This window comes from Lethenteron reissneri, chromosome 23 (assembly GCF_015708825.2).
Source record: "Lethenteron reissneri isolate LAM-NWPU_2019-01 chromosome 23, ASM1570882v1, whole genome shotgun sequence".
Lineage (NCBI taxonomy): Eukaryota > Metazoa > Chordata > Hyperoartia > Petromyzontiformes > Petromyzontidae > Lethenteron > Lethenteron reissneri.
This window is the reverse complement of record NC_083801.1, coordinates 2,929,688-2,953,099: the sequence shown is the minus strand read 5'-3', so window position 1 is coordinate 2,953,099 and position 23,412 is coordinate 2,929,688. Positions and strand designations below refer to the sequence as shown.

Below are 23,412 nucleotides of genomic sequence, written 5' to 3'. Positions count from 1 at the left end.
CCTCGTCATTCCAGGCCAAAAAAAATCAAGTTGTAGCAGTGCAAGAGTCTTTTGGGTCCCCAGGTGTAATAGGCGCTCATGCGCGGCCCACACCACCTTGCCTCGCAACCCAGAAGGGACCACCAGCCGATGTCGCTGGGATTTGCCGTCCCAATGCATCAGCAGACCTTGCACCATTTCCCATGCATCCGAATCACCCTTCACACGCCCAGCACCCCCGACGCGACGACGCCACCCGAGGAGGGAGGTATCCTCCATTTGGAGGCGCCCCCATTCAGTGACGGGCAACCCCAGCAGGGAATCTCTTCCCTGTTGTTCGATCGAATTAGTAACCAATGGTTCGTCGTCGTCGGTGGCTGCCAAGATCGGAACCGATGAGTCCCCTGAAGGCCTGCAACGTCCCGACCCCAGGAGGCATGCACATTCGGAGGTGGTTGGCATGCGCGACAGAGCGTCCGCATTCGTATGGCGAACGCCCTTACGGTAGGTGGTTTCAAAATCAAAGTCCTGGAGAACCTCCAACCATCGAGACAACTGTCCCGATGGTTGTTGAACTCGCAGGGCATACTGTAGTGCCGCATGATCTGTGCGGACGGTGAAATGCCGACCGTACAGATATGGGCGATACTGTTGGATGAAATAGACAATTGCCAACAGTTCCCTACGGGTGACACAATATCTTTGCTCCGCAGGAGACAACACCCGACTACCGTACGCGACCACCCGTTCCACGCCATCAACCACCTGGGAAAGCACACCCCCAATACCCGTGTTGCTCGCATCGGTGTCGAGCAAAAAGGGCTTAGAAAAATCTGGGTAAATCAAGGGAGGGGCTTTTACCAGGGCGTCCCGAAGGGAGCAGAAAGCAGCCTCCTCCTCTTGACCCCAGTGGAACCGAACCCCTTTAGATGTTAAAGCGTGCAGGGGTTTTGCAATTGTCGCAAAATCAGCGACGAACCGTCGGTAATACGACGCGAACCCAATGAAACTCCTGACCTCTCCCACCGAGGTGGGAGTCGGCCAGGAGCTGACACACTGCGTTTTGGCGGGATCGGTAGCAATACCTGAGCGTCCCACGATGTGCCCCAAATAACGCACCGAATCGCGCAACAAATGGCATTTTTGGGGCTTGAATTTCAAATTAGCAGCCCGCATCTTTAGGAAAACCGCCCGCAACCTCTGGAGATGTTCGTCAAAAGTTTTACTAAAGACGATAACGTCATCCAAATAAATGAGGCACGACTCCCATTGCAATCCAGCCAAAACCAATTCCATCAAACGCTGGAAAGTTGCCGGCGCTGAGTGTAAGCCCATCGGCAACCGGTTGAATTGGAACAGGCCATGCGGTGTACGGAAAGCAGTTTTAGGCTTTGAATCATCGTCCAGAGGAAGCTGCCAGAATCCCGAAAGTAAATCCAGTGTGGAAAAGAATCGCGCTCCCGCCAAGGCGTCCAGCGATTCATCCATCCGAGGGAGCGGGTATGCGTCGGCAACCGAAATTTTGTTAAGACGCCGGAAATCAACGCAAAACCGCAACGAACCGTCCTGCTTTTTAACCAGGACGATCGGCGCTCCCCAAGGGCTGGTGGAAGGAGAAATGATGTCGGCGGCCAACATGTCATCAACAGCCGATTTGACATGGTCCTTTTCGGCGGGACTCAACCGAAACGGATTTTGGCGAATTGGCGCGCTGTCACCCGTGTCAATATGGTGACGCAGCAGGTGAGTACAACCCAAATCGTATTTATTCCGACTAAAAACGTCGGAAAATTCCCGCAGTAGTGTTTTAAGTTTTTGACGCTCTGAATCTGACAGGTCCGTCGATCCCGCACAAAGCGCCTCGAGCCACCCTTCATCGCTGTCCGAATGCGGTCGCGGCGCAGGGACAACGCTGACGTGATTTGCGACGGGTTCCTCACATGGCACCGGCGTTGCGTGAGCAAGCACGGTCCCCTGTGGGACCACCACCGTCTGCGAGCCCACATTGAGGACCGCGATGAAGGGTTCACCGTCCCCTCTTACTATGGTCTGGGCCGGAAGTAAATGAGGTCCACTAACCCCGGCCCTAGACGGCCCCAGCAGAACCCCTTGGGCCCCAACACCCTTAGCGAAGGGCCGCCGAAGTTTCAAGGGAATCAACATTTGCGCCCCCGGAGGTACGCGCACCGTTCTCTCTACGAATGCCGGCACCGTCGCGAACGCCGTCCGAGTCGTAACAGGCGATGGCAGAAACGCCATGCGTCTGCCCGACGGGAGCTCAATACATCCCTGGTCGATCAATATCCTAATCGGCATTTTGGCCAGGAAGTCCGTCCCCAGCAGGCACGGAACCGCCAGCGAGGAGGAAACAAAAATCGGCCCAGACAATTTAATATCCCCAATACAAATTTGGGCACGAATTTGTCCGATGATGCCAAGTGAGCCCCCGTTAGCCGCATAGAATGGTACGTTAACAGGCATCAAAGGACGACTCCGGACAGGGAGAATATTGTAAATCAACTCCGAAATAATGGTCGCCGATGCTCCCGTATCGACCAGGATGCGCACTTCAACCCCGTCGATGTGCCCCACAACGGCCGACGACCCCGACGATGCGGCTACCATACGATCGGCCAGCACGGACCACTGGCCGGGTTCGATATGAGTACCCGGGGTGGTGCGTGATGGTGCGATGGTGCGCGATATCGGCCCCCCTCTCGTTGCGGTGTTTGAGTGCGTGACGGGTGTGTGCGTGGGCCAAACATGTGGGGTGTCGCGACTCGCCGGGTTATGATGGTGGAGCTTGTGATGAGGCCCGTCGTCCCGTTGAGGTGTCGTCCCGCGCTGTCGAGGAGCGCGGCACACCGAGGCGACGTGGCCCCGGACGCCGCAGTTGAAACACTGCGGGAGCGCCGTTGGAGGAGACGGATGGTTGAAACGGCCCGGCCCGTCCCGGCCCGACCGTGCTCCTGTCGCCTGTTGCGGTCGGTGGTCGACGGCGTAGAGCTCCTCCGTCGGAATGGTGGCTGCAGCCACCGCACGCCCCGCCGATGCCCTGCTGGCTTTCCGCCGCAGTGACAGGAGGTTGGCGTGGAGGAGCCGCGCCGCCTGGAGCGATGTCATCTCCTCGTCCTCCCGGGCGACGACCGCGATGTCAAGGTCGTCTGCCAGGAGGAGGATCTTCTCCGTGACCATCGCGTCCACGCCGTCGTCGTCCATACGAGGGAAGGCCGACTTAGCCATCGCCAGGAGGCTCGTCCGATATGCTAGGGGCGACTCCTTCTCACCCCGCTTGCGGTCGTAAAATTGCTGTCGGCATTCAGCCGATGGTCCATAGACCCCGCCCAGCAGCTGTAGTGCCATCGGTAACGTAGACCGCTTCTCTCTCGGCACCGATGTGAGGGCGGCGAGCGCGTCGCCGTCGAGGAGCGCCGGCAGCGCGCAGAGAGCCTCCTCATCGGACCATTTCGCCATCTCCTGATGGGCGAGGAAACGTCGGCGAAAACCGGCCCAGTCCCCCTCCGCGCCGATGAACTCCTTCAGCGGGGGCAGTCTCTGATGAAGCGCAGCGGTCGTTGTGGACTCCCGCAGGCTGATGTCACCACCACTCGGCTGTGCGTCGGTGCGAACGGCCGATGGGATCGCCTGTCGCGCTTGTGATGACGTTACAGCTTCAGCGACGGCGATGTCGGAGCAGATGTCTAGGCTGGCCACGCCCCGAACAGCTGTAGCGTCGATGGCGGTAATTTCAAATTCGGACTGCTCCGAAATGGCGGGAAGGCGCCCTGGTCGTTGGCTCGCCTCGCCCCGTGTTGGATCACCGGCCCCTAGTCGCGTGATGGTCTCCAGCGTGGCGGCAGCGGCATACAGCAGCTCCGCCAGCCTCCCGTGAGCCAGCCGTAACGCGTCTGGCTGCGGCCCCTCTTCATTTCGATGCCCCGGTAAGGAGGCGTCAGGCCCCGGCTGCACCTTGTCTTGTGGAGCCGTCTTGGGCTCGACGATCTCGGCAGTGTCTTCCTCCTGCGGTACTTTGGCCCGCGCTGTTTTCCGCGTGTCCATGTTCGAATTACTTCTGACACCAGTTGAAGTACCGGTGAAGACGCTTGACGCCGAGGTTGAGGCACACGTATATTTATTTCACAATACGACAGTGGGCATATACACACTCGAGGGGGTATCGGCCCCCTCACCCGTATAACTCGGGATACACCCCTAGCTAACTCTGTCCTAGCCCCGAATCCTCCACTAATGGGCTAGGGGAGGCTAACTGGCCCGACACTGGTAAGTCGGGCCCGGTACCCGGAGTTCCAGACCAGCTCTTACAAGAGCACCGGCTCTGGCTTTCGGGACCACGCCGCTGGCTCAGTCCTGTCCGGCCCTGAAAAGGACATCGAACTAGGGGAGTCCAGGGCTCTATCTAAGACGTCTTCAGTCTTCTTCCCTTAGCTTAAACATAACTGACTCGAGCCCTTTGAACATCCCCTTTTATACCCAACCCCTCCCTGAGGGGTGGGGCCCCGGGGGATCATAACGTTCGAACCAGCCCCCCCCAGGGTGTCTGGCTCGGACGTCGTAGAGGCCACCTCCTCGTGCACTTACGTAGCCCCGCCCACTGTGTTTGTTTTCCATAGGCTGCCATGCATAACGGGCCCTCTCTTTAACACCCCTACAAATTGATAAATTGTGAATGTTTTCAATAATCGTAGAGCACCGAGATTATGTAGATTGATGACATGTTCCTCTGACAAGGGGCACAGTGCGAGAGGGAGCGAAGACGCGATGCGACTGCCCCACCAAAGACAAAGATCCCCGTATAGCCTCAACCGAATGTTGGGTCAAGTGCTATTAGCGAGCACATATAAAGGCCAACACGGCACGGCACACGAGGGGGTGGATGACCAGCACCACGCCCGGCCGCCTTTGTCTCCCCACTGGTGATGTTTACAGACCACACCAGGTACTCATTTGAGTTTGAGTCAACCTAGAGGAGGCCCAGCATCGGTTCAGATAATCGTCACAGGTTTTAAGCATGAACGGGAATTAAACTCGGGTCGCCGGGTTCATATGCCAGCGTGCTAACTACACTACCACTTACACTCACGTTATATTTCGATTTAATTAATCAAGTGTTGTTCTATACACTGCACGTGTATTTGCCGTATCTGGCATAACACAGTTGTGAAACTGCTCTATAAGTGGATCTCATCAGGGTTGCTGCATAGCAGGCCTTTGACATTTCACAAAGCCTCAAAGTGCACCCAGCCTGGCACAAGTGCTGTGGGGATGTCACCGGCAGTTGTTGTCGCGTAGCGAAGTATAGACTGCAACCGCTGCCTGACCCACCACCACCACCGCCGTGACAGCACAAGCAGCAGCTGTGCCAGGGGGTCTGCTGCTGCTGCTGTTTGCATTTCCACTGCAGGGCCTCCACACATCCCCTCCTGGGAGCTCTCAAAAATTAGAATTTTGGTCTCACTCTCCGCACACACTCGAGGAGGCTCGCTGATTTACACAAATAACATCATGCTTTTTTGGGCCATTGTTTTATTTGTAGTTGTTAAACCCAAGATATAGTATCGTGTTTAGAACACTGTGTGTCCCAACAAGCATCTGGGACTTGCAACGGCCAGACTTTGATCACTTATCCAACGTGCAAGTCCTGTGGTTGTGTGCGTGGATGCATGCGCGCAATAGCCGTGTTCGCAGGAATTTACCGCATTAAATTACAGCGGTTGAACATTTGCGCTGTGCAGATTGATGATTCTGCATTTCGACCGATATTGGAATCCAACAAAACTTAAGTAATGTTTATTTTTATAGTGTGATGCAGATAACATGTGAACACAATAAGAGTTATAGTAGTGAGCGGCGACCCTTTTGAAGAATGTCCAGTTTAGTTGTTCACAAAAGCCAAGCGTTAAACATTACTTGCTAATTGTGTGCATTTTTAATGATCAATTTAAACAGAAATTTTCTCTCTTGATTTGAAGCTTTCGTGACTGCAGGAATCCATACTCTTTGGTTCTTTCGGTAAAGTCACGTAGGTAGAAAAATAAAAGAAGAAATCATAAGAATTTAAAAAAAAATAATAACGTTTTTATTATATTTTTCTACCTACGTGACTTTATCGAAAGAACCAAAGAGAAAGTTTCTCACCAATGCAAAGCAGTGCTCCACATCACAGCAGGTATATTTTAAAATTGTATTTGATAAAGGAGAGTATGAGAATGTTTTTCTTTTTAAAATACTTAAACCTTACATTCCAATGTACCATGAAGAATACCATTTTCCCGAAACATTTGCTAATTTTCTATTATTTCTTTCAAGGCAGTGTTGTTGACAAATATGTTGAGTTTTTTTTTACATTAATTTGATCTTTTTTAGGAATAGTAAGTATCAACATATTTCCTAAACTAGTTAAACTTTCATCATAGATAGCACATCTTGTTTCTCCAGTTATCACAATATCAGGGAAGATCTGTCTGTCATACTCTTTGGTTCTTTCTGTAAAGTCACGCAGGTATAAAATAAAATAAATCACGACGTTTCGGGCGTATCACAAGCGTCCGTCATCAGATGGGAAAGCATGGTCTGCTGCTGAGGCAGACTGTTTTAAAAGGTTTGAAATGGGTGTAGCCCAAGGGTCATAAAGAAGTGGTCGGGGCTAGTGATGTTAATGTGAGAAGTTAGCATGTAACTGTAAAATAGGAGGAGAGTGGCCTCCTCGACGAGGGAGTGCAACCCAACGGGTGCAATCCAAAGGGCATGTGAGTATGAGAGTGCAATCCAAAGAACATGTGAGTATGAGAGTGCAATCCAAAGGGCATGTGAGTATGAGAGTGCAATCCAAAGGCATGAGAGTGCAATGCAAAGGACATGAGCAAGAGAGATCTAAGAGAGAGGCATAGAGAGAGAGAGAGACACAGAGAGTCGGAAATAACAGAAGCAACCTGGCCACAAACGATAGCTCAACGAAGCGGCATATCATGTGGAAATGTATAGCAGCTAAATACTGTGGAAGGAAAAACCGGACGACCTGGAGAAATATCCACACGACCACGGGGACATGCAAACTCCTAATATACAGCAGGCGTCATGGTCGAAACCACGGCCTCCTGTATACCAGGCGAGGTAGTTCACATCTCGCCACTTTTAGCTTAGGTACTGTTTACTGTACATGTAGAAAGTTATTTCAATCATTAATGGATCTATGATGTTAATAGACAAATTTGTATCCGTGACAGTTAACTGATAATGTTTTGTAAATGTACGCAGTATTCAAAATGATCATATTCTGCAGCGCTCCTGTCACGCTGAGCACATTTCCTGTTTGCGTTTTTATTTTCGTTGTATTCCAAAAAATCCCATTAAGCACACACACACACACGGGATTATGAGAGGGCATACATTAATTCAGCAGCATTGGTGCAACACAAGCAAACTCGACACCCGGTGTATCGCTAGGAGAGCCAGGTGAATAGTTAATGTACGCGCAGCGGCAGTGCGGAGCCGCATGCGGCATGCGACATCCACATGCTCGGCCCACGCCGTGCGTGCGACGATTATTGAGCATTTCGTATCGATTGAGCAGCAGCAGCAGACTCACTCACTCACAGCTGGGTGGGGTCCACCCCATGCCTGACCAGAGTGCTCGTGTTTGGTTCGCTGGTTTGTGTTTTCCAACGGAGTTTATATTGATCCGCAGTGGATTCCGCAGCCAACGATGGCGAGAGCAACGCGCACAAGCACGGGCACCGAACTACACGGGTGGTCCCGGCTATTGCTAAGAGGATTGCTTGACGGAAAGCCGAATAATGTACACTGAAGCTACACTGAATCTGTCGAGCTAAGAGGGTGCATTTAATTACTGTACGTACAGTATTTGAATTATAGCTTTATTAAAATAAATCGACTTTTTGTATCAGTTGCTCATATTGTACAATGGAGTACAATCCTATTGGTCAAATAGGATTGCGACCTTTTGGTGAAATGACCAACCAAGGGGGAGGCACTCCTCTCTGTCGATGGCCCTGAGCCAGTGGTGGAAATTCCATGTTATCATGGTAGAGGCAATTCTCTCCATCTGTACAAAATGACCGCCAACTGGTCCTTCATCTATAAATCCCACAGGCATGATGGGCTCGGTCAATCCCAAATATACCAACATTGTAATTCACAGTGGTAGAAATTCCACGTTATCATGGTGGAGGCAATTCTCTCCATCTGTACAAAATGACCGCCAACTGGTCCTTCATCTTTAAATCTCGCAGGCATGATGGGCTCGGTCAATCCCAAATATACCAACATTTTTATTCACAGTGCGCAAATAATGAGTTGAATTCGCCCTCTTGCAATGCAACTGTTGTCATTGTTACATCGTCCTTTATATTGAAACTTGGAGGCATTGCGGTGGTTTCTATTATTAACATTTATGAATGTAATAGTTTGCAGGCCAGTTGGCCGGGGTGATAGATACCACGGTCTTGTTCTTCCGGGGTCAGAGGTCAGACCAGTTTTAATCAGGTGTCCGTCAGTGTTTTGTGGCCTCCCGAGTGTGGGTCATGTGAGGGCACAGCTCGTAAATGCAGGGACCTTGCGTCCCCACACCCCAGCAGAGAGACTGCAGCTGTAATTTATGTACGTACGTTGAAACCTTTTTCGCACCGCACGTAGCCAACTGTGCTCATCGGAGGTGCGGGGGAAGGACAACAAACTAAACACAAAAAACTGTTCTAAACGATGTGATGTCACTCTTGAATTACAGTAGATGCAGACAGTCCCCTGCTGTTAATTAAAAAATGGACACTCAGTCACCATAATTCCAGCATTGCGGATAAATAAAAAAAAATCCATAGGTCAGCGAGAAAAAAAAATTGCATTAATAAGGATTTTTATGCTTCCATTATGCAGTTTTGCCGAAATGTTTGCACATTTATATTGTGTAGATGAATAAAGACCTGATGTAAGCCCGTTGAGATTCATCATTCCTCTTGAAAGAGAGACCTGATTACACATAATTGCATAGAAACAGCTGTATGAAATGATTGTGTTATGGACTTGTTAAACAAAATGTATTCATAATAGCCTGCTATTTTGAGCAATTATACCACAGGGCATTGTCCACTTTTACCGCAGTCGGCTGTGAGATTCCGGCTTCTAACGTTATGCAAAGTGACCCAGTGTATATCACAGTACCCGTTGTCCTGTTTACTGGGTAGCACGTAGGGGTAGTTGGAGTTGGACTGTCCCACCAGGTCCCCTAGACTCGTGGGTGCCGCAGTGGTGAAATGTTAACTACCTTGCCTGATATACAGGAGGTCATGGATTCGATCCTGACCCTGATGCCTGTATATTTTAAGTTTTCATGTTCTACCCGTGGATGCGTGGATTTTTCACCAGGCCCTCCGCTTTTTCCCTCCACTTTTATAAACATGCGTTTAAAATATTTGCCTTCTATAAATTTGAACATGATAAGCCACGTTGCTGCGCTATTATTTGTGTGCAGGTTGCTTCTTAAAAAGAGCTATATAGCCTCGTGGGCCCTACCTGATAAAATAAAATAGTTTAGTTTCATAGTCACTGATGCTGCACCCCCCCCCCCCCCACAGTCGAGTAGAGACTTATGTAAGTCAAGACATTTTCTTGCACCAATACTTTGCTTTTCACTTTGGCTCAAAAGAAGAATCTCTAGAGTTGTGTAAGAATTGTCTCTCACGAACAACTTTGTTTCCAATCCCAAAGGTATCTATCACTCAATTGCGATAATTCCTTCTCTTCAATCTCCAGCTGATGCCCGGTTGGGTTTGAGGTTGAGAATGGCATATAAGGTACCACATGTAATTTCTCGAAAAAGAACATTTAAATTGTACAAATTACAAATACGTATAATTTAGAATGAAAATAAATCTAAATAAAGGAACTGAAGATATCACAACTTTCCACTAAATAAATATTTGTGTAGAAGCAAAACAATCATCATACACAATCTTTAGTCAAGCGATATGAATGTAAATTGCATTACAGTATTCTACATTTGTCACATCAACAAAGAAAAATATGATACATACACGTAACAATTTAAACCTGTCACGCTTGCTGTACTCTGCTGAATTATGATATTTGTTTTTTGCCTCACTGTGCTCAGGGATGGCTCTTGCGTAGAACACCAGCCAGCCCAGTGGCATTCTCTGTCGGCCCACACCCAGTGAAGCCACAATTGGTTCAGTTTACCATGTTGACCGTGTTTAAAGAAATATTACTTTCCGAAAGCCGTGGTCAGAGAGGGAGGGGGACCCATCCATTGCCGGGCCTCAATGTTTATTTTGGCAACGAGGCGGGACACCCACCCCTGCTAATTTGTTTTTCTTTCTCTTTTCGCAAGTACAGGCGAGCATTTCACTGGAGCCCATTTTTTTAACCTGCTTGCACAATATTAGATGATTATAAAGTCATCAATTATGCATTATGCTTGTTGCATGCATTTTCAGCCCAGGCTTGCAGTCAGGTTAGCACAAGTGCCTAATGATGTTGTACTACTCATACCGCCACATCAAAGGGGCCTGACATTTCCGTAATGTGCCTTATTAAGCATCGCTGTTCTAAAATACACTCACCATTAAGTGTAGAAAAAAACATTTCGGCCTGTGTAATGAATTATTAAATGACATGCATTCTAAAGGCAGATAGTAATGACAGGAGACTATGGAGAGATGCAGTACTTGAAACTCAAAGTGAATTTTAGTTACGTGTAAACAAACGCAATTATGTCCAACAGATATTCGAAGAACTGCTCCTGTAACATAGATTAGATCACACTGACTGCACACGTGATTAATTACAGTCTTTTGTGCTTATTTGCTAAGATGTATGTTTAAAAAGTGCATGCATTTATTTATTGGTGCATATCGTTACACGTTTAACCAATGAGGTTTAATTTCTCATTCATTATTGGCTGTCGAGAAGGATCACGGTAAGTAAATGAATCAATAGACATACTAATTATATCACAATTTAGTCCATCAGCATATGCACCTTATGGACCAACATTCTTTTATTTTTTCCCCCAGCATCATTAGTTTAGACGGGCAAAATCTTGACAGGCATCCAAATTTGCGAGTGCCGTCAGCAGAGTAAGGCATGAACACGGGGTATAACCGAAAGAGAACAATAGGTGTACAAGTTGTCGTTATAGTATAACGACAACTTGTACACCTATTGTTCTCTTTCAGCCCCGCCCACCCCCCGCAACACGTTCCATTCATTGGCTACCACATTCAGATAAGCCCCTCCCCCCTCCTCCCCCTTAACTTGTATTTAAGAACTTGTGTCTTGGAATTTTGCCTCACTTGATACAGCAAATCCAGCTGTGACGGTCCCACCTGATGACGGAGACTCGTGTTGCCTCCGAAACGTCGTGATTTATTATTTTATTTCTATTATTATTTCTATTATTTTTATTTCAGTATTTATTATTTATTTTTACCTACGTGACTTTACCGAAAAAAACCTAAGAGCATGAACACGTTGTTGATTCTCAATTGCCATGCATCGGACAGCTTTTAACCTCGAGATGTCCCATCAGAAACCTTCATACATGGACGAAAATAATGGCCTTGTAAATGACCTTCATTGAAACTGGCATCTCGAGCAAGTCCTTCTGGGCTTAGTGCACGATAGCTTTCCTTTCAGTAACACCGCAACGAGATGTCTTCACACCCTGTGGCTGCAGCAGCTCAAAGTGCGGATTCCCTTTGCATGAGCGGCAGCGGTGCTGAAACACAACGGAGAGTTTGATTAATCGCGTTGACGAGCCAGAGTGATCCTCAAAAGTGAGGCAGCTTCCCACCATTGATGGCGATGTTGTACTTGCACAGCGCGCTCAAGTGTGGCCATAGGGCTCGTGACGTTTGCGACTTGAGAAGTATATTTTTAGTCATCCCGCTGCACTGTAGCATGGCCCTTGTTCATCCAAAATAATGGCCCTGGCTCCTTCCCGGCTTGCAACCAACCCACCCTTAAGCCCTGGCACAGCTGCCACGTGTTCGCACCTTGTTGGTCGAGTGGTCAGCAATGATGAGAGGGCATCTGCTGATCCTGCTCATGTTCTGCAATCAAAATGAATTGGTACCCATGACTTTTTCTTTGCCCATCAGCGAAATTGTTGCTATGAGCAATAACCTATTAGAAACGAATGAGCCGCATCTAATCCGGCGTTCGTTGGCCTGTAATTGCACGCCACACCTAATGCAAACACTGGCCAGGTGCTTTGCCCAACGTCTGGGACATTCGTGGTAAGCACTCGTATTTGTTCGCAGTGTGATTTTAAATCACGCTGCGGTAAATGTATGCCAGTGCTTATTACGCCCACCAGGAATACAACAAATGCATTTTTTTTAAAGCACACGTTCTTCAAGGAGAGTTGTTGGTTTTATAATATTTGAGTCAGGAGGAGTCTGTCATGTTTGCGTACCGTGTGTGTGACGACATTGCACGGGTGTCAACATGTTTCAAAGATGACCCGCAAGGAGAGTGGAATTGCTTTTGCTGACCCATTCGTTGTTCATTTCTGAATTGCTCCTGGACAAAAGAAATATAGTGCATCGCAGTGTTTTGCTTTGGTGTATGCACCGTCGAGTGCTGTGTGGTCTGCAAAAAAAAATAATAATTCCGTAAATTTTATTTTTATGTTCATGAACTAAAATTGTCCAAGAATTCGAAAGTGCACTATTTACGTTTTAACTTTGGTGCATGCGCCGCTGAGTGCTTTGTGGTCTGCACAAACGCCAAACCGTGCGCACGTTGTCATTATGCTAATGATGTAAAGTGTGCTACGACATTAACATTCATGTTAGCATTCAAGAAAATGTAATTATAAACATTGTATGCTCAAAGAAATATATCCATGCACGGCAAATTCCATACGGCTATCCGGAGTGCATTCTTAAATTGATCTACCATGACCTTAAGCAGCATCAGCTTCCAATGTGACATGGGCAACATAAATTAAATACAGCAGCTCCAGTGTCAATTACAGGCTCACCATCCTGTAGCTTTAACCCTTCAAATCAAGAAGAGGTGGTACGTGGTGAGTGCTTGGATGGGTGACCACAGGATATATAGGTTGCTCTGGCGGAGTAATATTGCATCCTCACTTTGGGTGACATTGCTTTGAGGTTCTGTATAGGTCATCAGCTCTCCCTGTACAGCTGTGAGTCTCATGTTAATTTATAAACGTGCGTTTTACAGAATTTGGCTGCTATACATTTCCACGTCATGAGCAACTTCGTTGAGCGCTTATTTGGGCCAGGTGGCTTCTGAAAAATAGCTATATAGCTCAGTGGACCTTGCCTGGTGAAATAAAAAATAGTTCATAGTTGTAACGTCGCTTTTCGTAGCCAATACAATGATCCTTATTTGGTTATTAGACCACTAGGTACAGTACTATGTGGTCTAATCCAAAAACAAATGTGGATCAAGGCTTATCTTGCTGTAGAACGTGTGCCATCCCAGTCCCATGGTCATTAAATCCCATGGCACTCTGCAATATTATCAGAGGCTTTGACCCCCAATGTTCTGGCTAAAATCCACCAGCCGAGCAAACCTCCCTGAGGTGTTGGATAAAATGTATTCTGAACCGAGTGCATCTTGTTTACATCACTGTAAACGATGTGCATTGATCTCGGTCGATATTCACCCCACAGAGGTCTGTACTGTACCTCGTATGCTTCGTACAATTTAATGGAGTGCAAAGAGAAATATCCTCGACGACAAATAAAGGGCTTGTTGCTTATTTTAATTTACATTCCAAGCACACGTTGACTCCTTAAATATACACAATTACCACAAAGTGTTAATTTGTATTAGTAGTGCAGATCTATTTTGTTTATCTAGGCCAGTAACCCATGGAGTTGCAATTCCCCATGCAATCTCATTCATGTGAGGACAGTTATATTTTTCAGGCTAATTGAGTTGAGAATTCTTGATTATAAACACAATCAAATTAACATATACAGTATTTTACAGATTGGGGCGTGTTCGCTCAGCCTATAATATCTCTGGAGGCAATGGAAAAAATGCCGTGTTACTTTGTGGGGAATGTGGAATTTCCACCACTGGGCCAATCATGACTACCATGGCGGGCACCAACAGTGTTTGTCACATTCCAAAACTCACCGCCACTTTGCGTTTTGGTTTGTCTTATTCAGGAATACATGCTGGTGAAGCTCTGAGAGGAGGGATTTGATGGCGAGCGCTTGGGATGTACAGAACCGCACGGGCTCCTTCATCCCGGCAGGCCCAGGCTCCGAGGCCAGGCCCCGCGCGAGAGGAGGGGGCGCAGGAGGAGGAGGAGGAGGAGGGGGAGGCGGGCCACGTAAGGAGCGGCCCAAGAGCAGCGCCGGCCCCGAGTCCGCCGACAGCAGGCTCCACCGCAAGGCCCGCTCGGCCAGCCTGGAGGCCGGCACGCGGCCCCGGCGCGGTAGCGCTAGCGGGGAGTCGCCGGAGCCGGGCACGGGGGGGCGCCGGCGGGCGGAGCCCACGCCGGAGGAGGAGCGCGCCGGAGCGGGGGCCGCGTCGGCCCGGCCCGCGCGCAGCAGCGCCAGCGGGGAGTCGTCTGGGCCCGAGAGGCGAGGCGGCGGCGGCAATGCGGGCCGCCCACGCAGCAGCTGCAGTGGGGAGTCCGCGGGGCCCGGGCGCTCGGGCCGAGAAGTCGCCGTCCTCGTCGTCGGCGTCGCGCCCGCGGTGCCGCCCGCCGAGCAGCGCGAGCGGGGACTCGTCCGGCTTGGAGCAGCGGCGGGAGCCCTCCTCGTCGTCGCCCGAGGTCCTCGAGCCCTCCTGGGCGACGGACGGTGGCGGCGACGACGACGACCCGGCCGCCACCGCGGACGCCTCCGTCACAGCCCTCGCCAGCTTCGGCGAAGACGCACGCATGCAGTTCGCCAACAGCCGCCTGCACCTCAACGAGGAGGACGAAGAGGAGGAGGAGGAGGATGAAGAGGAGGAGCCGGAAGAGCTAAAAGAGGAGTGTCACTACGACGTGGGTGCGGTGGCGGCGGCGGCGGCGGCCGCGGCAGACTCCGCGCCGCGTTCGGCCTCAAATCGCACGGCCGGCGGCAGTCCGGACGGGGCCCGGGCGGCACCGCTGCCACTCCCGGAGGCCATGGAGAGGGAGTTCGCGGTCGGGATGCACATGCAGCGGAACCGCACCTCGGGGGGCTTCCTGGAGGGCCTCTTCGGGTGCCTGAGGCCCGTGTGGAGCATGCTGGGACGGGCGTACACCACCGAGTACAAGGTGCAGCAGGCAGGTCGGTGTCCTTCGCTGCTTTCTTTAAACGCACGAGCGGCCCTTACGTGGCTCCCGTCAAAACGTGTGTGGAATTATGTCCATTGACAGCTTCACTTCTTCTCCGTTGCCCATTCTCTTCCCTCCCCTCGCCCCTCTACTCCGTCCCGTCCCTCCCCTATAGCCCTTTTGTGACCCCCACGTGCCCTCTGTTGCGGTCACTCATTCCTTGGCTCTTGCACTGCCCCCGGCCATCTAATTCACTCAAATTTCTTCCTGCTTTTAAACTCTGTAAAGCGCCTTGAGCTAAGGCACTATTTAAATGTAAAATAGTATGTATCACGTCTGTTGTAGCTCAGCTATGAGTTAATGATGTGCGTGTCCTTGAAAATTGTCTCCTTTTACACAAATGCCTCCTTGCCTTTAGTCGCCTAGCTTCTGAAATCTGTCCTGGCAATCTTCAGCCGAAACATCTCTCTTACTTACGCCTCAGTCAACATTGGCTTGAATATCCTCAGTGTATTCATAATTAAGTGCCTTGCAAAGAGAATTTGACGCGTTGCACGCCCTGCGAGGGGCTGTTGTTACACGGCGAGAGTCTTCCATGGCCGTTTCTCGTGGCGTGACGACCTTCAAGAGTGCAAAGGTCACGTGGGTAGTTAACTGCTCGTGCCATCGTTCTGCTGGATCGTGTGATTCATTTCACCGATACCTGGGGCAGATGTACAACCAAAAAACCCTTTGTATTTTACCATGGAAGACCCACTGAGCTGTATGGCTCTTTTCCAGAAGCGACCTGGCCACAAATGATAATCCAACAAAGGGGCTCATCGCGTGGAAATTTATAGCAGAAAAATTCTCCAAAATGCGAGTTTCTAAATGTGGAGGGTAAACCTGGAGGACCCGGAGAAAATCCATGTCAGGGTCAGGGTCGAACTCACGACCTCCTGTATATCAAGCGAAGTAGTTAACATTTCGCCACCACGTCTTCCCATTAAACAATTGTTTAATGTTCATATTAACGCGGAGTGCATCACATTTAAATAATCCATTGGATTTAATTAAAAGCCACGACAGTTACGAAAAATACGAGTTTAACCGGTTTTGATTAAAAATGTGTCACGAAACATGCTATGTCTACGCATTACGTAAAACTGAAGTCACATTACACATCTGTCCATGTGATTTTAAACTTCAGTTCCTGTTTTTAAAACCTGGCATAAATCAATTGTGGAAATTCTTATGTTTTCCTTAATGAGCTCCAAACACGTCTTCCTTGGAAAAATGCACTCCAGCTGTAAACACTTTTTCAGCACTATTAAAATGCTTTGCATAATTATTGTGTGTGTGCGCGTGTTCATCCAGAATGTGTGCATCTGCTGATCTGTGCAAAAATAACTTTGTCCTACTTAGCCGGGCGGGTGATACCGGCAGCCATGGTTGGCGGATGGCACCAATGTTCTGAAACTCCCGTCAGAAGAATGCGGTGCAACACGCGTGGAAGCTCCATCTGTTCCATCTGTATGGGATAGTTTAGCCCCCTTGAACGCGTAGGTTTTCTCCCACACGTAAAAACATTAATTGGCCGATAACACCTTTGTATGTAGAGGACCACAGCGTGTTCCCCATCTTTGTATGTAGAGGACCACAGAGTTTGGGAGATAATTTTGTGTGAGTTCCCTGCTTGGCTGCCTTTCCGTATTGTCTGTGGTGCCTCGCACCTCTGTGCCGGTTTCTCTATCTCTCTCTCATCCAGAGCTAGTGACTCCTGTGCACGTTGCAAATTGAAATGACGACAATTGCGACGTCACCGTCGCTCTTGCAGAGACGATAGATGTTCGGAGGTGATGCAGCTGTAGCCGTTTGGTTTTGATTCTGAGTGTTTGCACTGAAATGTGATAACCCCGAGCCGTCTGTTTCTACATAGCCCAGTGCTAAAGCCTGCTCAAGGTTGCAATCATACAACGCGCATGATTTAATCAACGCAGTTGTCGTCTCCGGTTGAGAAATTCACGATTGCATTCATCATCGGGCAGTGGCTCAGTGGTAACGCTCGTGCCTCATGGAAAGAAGGACTTGGGTTAAGTGCTGTGTAGAGTTTGGATGTTCTTCCCCAACTCTGCATGGGTTTCCTCTGGGTTCACTGGTATCATCCCCAAAATAAGAATAAATCTGAAGATGAAATGTAACTGGTATTGATCTCGTTTGCAGGGAGCTTGTTCTCCATATTTCTATCCCCTGCTTTTCATAACCGGTTGGGCTTATGTTGACGGTGTGTGTACATGCGTCACACCGTGATGCATTGGGCCTGCACATTGCCTCAATAAATATAACGATATAAAGTTTTTAATGTAACTGGTATTGACCAAACATCCCAATGCTAAAAAATGATCTACAATTTATTCAACTGGGATTGCACAGCAGCAAAATGACCTCCCCCCCCCCCCCCACTGCAACAAATGTGGCAGGAGTAAAATAATAAATATATTTAAAATGCTGAGTACTTTATTTAAATATGTATTTGACCTTTAAAACTTGGTGTGCTTTCTACAAATACCGCAGCAGTTATCAATTATATAATGCATCACAATATTGTTGGTTCAGTGAACTTGCACAGTTGCAATGACTTACAGATTGAGCACAAATGAAGACAGGCTTGTTTTACCCCAATTTATAAGAATTAAAATTGTTGATATTTCAGATGTTGCACTTGTTGAATAATATTAGTATTATCCGCAGAGCCAATACAATGATATTGAAATAAATGTATGTTAAGGGGACTAATATAAAACCGAGGCTTGGGCAAGTGTGCCTTTTGCTTTAAAGTGAATGTGTGAGAGACACTATTGTTTGCTTTGAGTTGACCATGATGACGGGTACCTGGGTGACTCACAGAAGTGAACGCTGTAGCTTTGTGGTAACCTGTGATATCCCTGGATTTAAATCCCGGGTTTCAGTCACTTTTCCGAGATTGAACCAATTTCTCAAGTGTAACAAGTTGCTGATGGTTTTGACCTGGTGATCAACTGACTCCAGGGACAAAATATACTGTACTCTCCGTTTGTATGCCACTTCAATCAGCACATTCCCAGGTTTGACTACTAAACTTTGGAGTGGCTTCAGAAGCCCGTGTTGTCACATCCTCTCCCAGTACGCGTGTGTGTGTGTGTGCACTGTAGCCAGGGCCTTACCATCAGCCCCACCAAAACTAAGCACCTGCCTGGGTATATTGTACCATTGGACACTCCACCCCCACAACTCCCAATTGGTGATAGGGCAGTTGTGGAGAGAGTGGAGAGTTTCCCATACCTTGGCAGTGTGCTCATGACCGGCTCCGGTTTAACAGCAGAGGTCTCACTCCAAATCAGTCGAGGCTCGTGAAGGATGCTACTGGGCAGATGAAGACAGTCGCCCTCCAACAACAACGGAGGGTGGAGGAGCGACACTCACAACAACGAGCGGAGTGCCAGGTGGCTAAAGCACAGCAAGCTGGCACAGTAGGGGGCACAGGTGGTGCATCAGCCAGTCGTCTCAGTCAGTTGACCTGTGGCAGGAGGTCACGGGGCGGGCGTTCGACACATCACGTGGCCTCAAGGTGCACATAGCCTGGCACAATCGTCGTGGTGACGTCACTGCCACTTAGTGGCGAATGGCGGTTGTTGTTGTAGACAGGTTGCTCCGAGGTGGCCAAACATCCACATGGATACCTCTGCATGTGAAAAGAAGAGACTCAGGGATAAATGACAATACTGCTTATTTTTTTGGTCATTTCATTTTTTTATTCAGAATTTGGCCCAATTTTGCACAGAACCCACGTTCTGCTTTCATATCTTAGTAGGCCTCTCTAATGACTAAACTCACAATGAGTACTCGAGCAGCCGGGCAATAGAACTACGTGTGAACTTGCAAAATGACCTTCCTACCGTCAAATTGTGTGAGAAACCACGAATTCACCTCCACTCAAAATGCTTCACCCTGCAATACGGTCCACTCTACTGCGACCCCACCATCATCACCCAGGCAGCTGTGGGGCATGCCATGCTGGCATTTCAAACACGTGGAGCAAAACTCTTGGGTTCTCAAGCAATGAACACGTAATGTGCAATGAGCATGGGAAGGAGCATCAAAACTTCCAAAAAATTCACCAACAACACCAATGTTGGGCTTGTTTATAAGACCTCTCGTACGTAGCTTTACGTCTTTGTGTCTATATTCCCTGAACCGTTGGTCGCATTAAATCCTGGAAGGGGCATCACAGACTGTTCTGTAAAACTTAGCGTGTAAATTACTGCATTGCTGGGCATCTGCTGGGCAGTCACAGATACCGCGTGGCTGCCTTTGGGGCTGGTGTGGGCCAGTTGGCATGTGAATGAGGTTAGGGCTGTGCATGCAGGGCCTTGTGAATGTGTCAGCTCAGTAGTTCTGGGGCGACAACTGCCCAGCCGCAAATTGTAGATTGCGGCGCTGTTCTGTGTAGCCATAATTGTAAATGGTCTCTTGATCAGTCCAATGGAATAAAATGAAGATTTATTGGAGGTTCTTGCCGAGATTCTCAGAGGACTTGTATAGAATTCTTGCTGACACTCCCAAGTTGCTGTCTAAAATTTCCATGAAACACTGAAAGTGCTCATAAAAAATGCATGTGCTCTTTAATCAGCTGAAACTGTGCGGATCGTCATCAACAGCCATGATCAATCCACTGTGGGATGGAAAGCCTCGCATGCCATCAGCATTCTTTGCGATGCAATAATCCATCTTGCTCCTGCACGTTGGTTAAACTCATTGCTTCGTGTCTCCTTGGTGGGTGTCTTCTTGAGTTTTTGCCCATTTTTGCTGCTATGTTATCACCAGCCTCCCCTATTAGCCCCAGCATACGTCCTGCCCAAGCCCACTTATTTCTTCTCAAGTCAATATACTGTCTCTGCTTTGGATTCGTTCCCTGGAACCGTGTGTTCATTCTGTCTCTCAGTCAGATTCCAAACTCGTATTTTTGTTGTTGCTCAAGGCACTTGGCGTAGCTTAGAAAACGATGAGGGAAAGGAGTGATGCAGTTGACTGGAGCGAACAAGGAGAGAGGACAGAGGGGTGCTCGGGGATCACGAAAGGCAAGGGGAGGGACGGGGAGGAGTGGAGGGGCGAGGGCAGAAAAGAGGAAGAGAATGGGCAATAGAGAAGAGGTGAAGCTTTGCCCGTTTCCACGTTTCCACGCGCACATTTTTTTTTAATTGAAATTCGAAACGATGTCCTTCCATGCGTGCTCAATTCCATTGCGCGATCTCCTAGTTCTGACGTTCGTGTGGCAACGAGCGAGTTTCGAACCACTTCCAACAGCTGGCATTTTCAGAATCTTTGATTAATCGTGGAGAAGTACGATGAGCTATGAAGCTCTATTTCACAGATGTCCAGTAGGGTCTGGTCAGAAAGCTACAACAACGAACGATCGCAATACATTAGTTCCTTGGTTAACAGAGACATCGGTTAATGTTTGTTTTCATTTCACATTTCGTCTTTCATAGGGACCCCATGGTTTTGACTAACGTTAACATTTTTATTAATGGTAATTTCGGCCAATCCGAGCACTAAAATGAAGAATATTAATCCTTTAATATGTTCTTATAATGTGTATTTATTAATATTGAGTGTTTAAATGTTATACGCTAGGTTTTTTAGAGTCAAAAAGGTCAACATCCGATCGTCTTGAAACAGATTAATGCTTTTAACATGTAATTCCTATAATCCATTAACATTTATTTTGGTTAACAGTAGCTTCCGTAGAACGGATTAAAAACGTTAACCGAGGAACAACTGTAACGTTTTCTATGAAACCTTCCCAATATCGTGTCTTGTACACGCTGTGAGTCAATCTCTTTGCAAAGACACGCAAACACCTGGAACAATCCGAGCAAATTCCCACGCCTCTAAATCAATGAGTCTCCCATTTCAAAAACGTACGCTGACCCTGCCGTTTAATAGGCAGGCAGCATGGAACTATAAAGGCTTTTGTGGAGTCAAATAAGCCGGAGGACGAGCGACATTTTATTTGGCCTTGGTGATTTGAATTTGCATGCGCCGCCGTAGCTTGTGACACTAAGGTGGATTAGGCGTTTGTGTCGCGCGCACGTTAATGAAATCGCCCCAGCCCTAAATCCTCTAAGCACGTGTAAGAGTGGAGCAAGCCTATTAGCAAGAACATTAGTATTCTTCAAATAGGCCTGTGAGTCAGACCTTACACTCGACTGAATCAATCTAGGCAATAAAGGGGGTGGCTATACGCAGCGCCGTTTTCTTTGCCTCTACCAAATCCACCGTAACCAATGCAACGAAGCTAAACGCAAAGGATTTACCGAAGATAACATTGACGGTCGCGAATGCTGCATGAATGTTTAATTGACTGCAGGCAGATTTCATGGCACTGTGATTATAAATAAACATGAGCCGCCGTCGGGACGTGGCGAATGCGCAGCGTGAGTCATGGAGCCCCTTCTGAAGATGGCTAAACGCAGCGCTCTGTGATTTGCGACAGGAAGTTGGATGTCAATGACCGTACGGTGGCGAGATGTTACTTGCCTCGCCGGGTATACAGGAGGTTGTGGGGCCGATCACGACCCTGAAGCCTGCTGTATATTTGGAGTTTGTGTGTCTCTCTCACTGTGGCCACGTGGATTTTTCTCCAGGCTCCTCCGGTGTTTCCCTACACATTTACAAACATACGTTTAGAGTATTTGGCTGCTATACATTTCCACAATGATAAGCCAATTCGTTGAGCTATCATTTGTGGCCAGGTCGCTTCTGAAAAATAGCTGTATAGCTCAGTGGGCCTTATCTGGTAAAATTAAATGTGTTTTTTTTTATCGTTTTCAAGGCTGCCAGTACGCGCCATACTCCGCTGCGAGCTCAAGATGAACGGGCGACTGCTGCTTCTTTAGTTTGTTCTCCTTCCCTCGCACCTCCGATTAGCACGGTTGGCTATGTATGTTGTACGTACAAACTCAGAGCGGTATGGGCATCACTATCAAAGCTTGGGACAACTGTAAATGGTTGTTAATGAAGAGTAATACAAATGGGGGATTGCCTCAAATAAAATAACTGCAGTTAAGGCCTCAAGACATTGTACTTGGGTCAACTGGCGGTTGAACCAGGTGAATGATTCCCGAACATTTGACTGAAACAGGCCCACACAAACTGCACACCCTGACCTGAACGTTCTGCCCTGTATATATTTACAATTTGAGTGCCTCTGACAGTTATCGTATTTATATATATATAAATTTATATTTTGGTATTAAAATAATATAAGTTGTATTGCTCTATATAAATGTCCATTACGACTTGTATAGTTACGTGGTTTAACATGTTCAATTATAATATTACTCAAGTTATACAGTCCGTTCTATAACGTGGTAGTTGCATTCCTGAAGAACACCTTGCTATGGAAAAATCGCGTTATAATAAATAATATTGATTGGAGGGTAAAGCACAGTCCGCGATAACACGTGAGATGTATATGCAAGGTGAACAAAGACTTGAGGCGTGTGGGTAGCATCTAGAAGCATCCGGCAGCATCCTGCCTCGTGTGATGCTACGCCGAGGCAGCCGCACAACCGCTTAATCATACTCGCGTGACGCAGTTTCGTTCACTCATTCGCGTTTCATGCAATTAGCATCCACGTTGTAACAAAAAACGTGTTCGCTAATACATCCACCGCGTTATATCCAATTAGCGTTTTTAAAACACCACGCGTAATAAGGGGCCGTCCATAAATGACGTCACGCACCTAGGGGGGGAGGGGTCAGACATTTGTGACGATGTGTGACGAGGGGAGGGGTGATTTGAGAAATGTGACGTCACATCAAAATGCGCAACTTTAAATAAATATAGACAACACGTTCTACTTAATTAAATAGACGTTTAAATAAATGTTTTCTCCTACAACATCAGAGTGCAGCGCCACATTAAATACGCACTACAATGACAATAGTTTAAAGCGATTTGAAGCATGTTTTTTTTTTGGGGGGGGGGGGCAGAGTTTTGTGACGTCATATTTGGGGGGGGTCTGACTTTTTGTGACGCCGTGTGACGAAGCGGGGGGGGGGGGTCAAAAATCGTCCAAAATCGCGTGACGTCATTTATGGATGGCCCCTAAGAGAACGGT

The 23,412-nt window shown here is 48.1% G+C and overlaps 1 protein-coding gene across 1 annotated transcript in view; it reads left to right on the top strand.

The window, feature by feature from the left end:
- LOC133345849 (mitogen-activated protein kinase kinase kinase 13-like) overlaps positions 1-23,412 on the top strand; it is a 138,441-nt gene that overhangs the window by 41,701 nt on the left and 73,328 nt on the right. The window contains 1 exon segment of the mRNA XM_061556872.1: positions 14,184-15,281. Coding sequence (XP_061412856.1) covers positions 14,237-15,281 — 1,045 coding nt within the window. The 5' untranslated portion in view covers positions 14,184-14,236.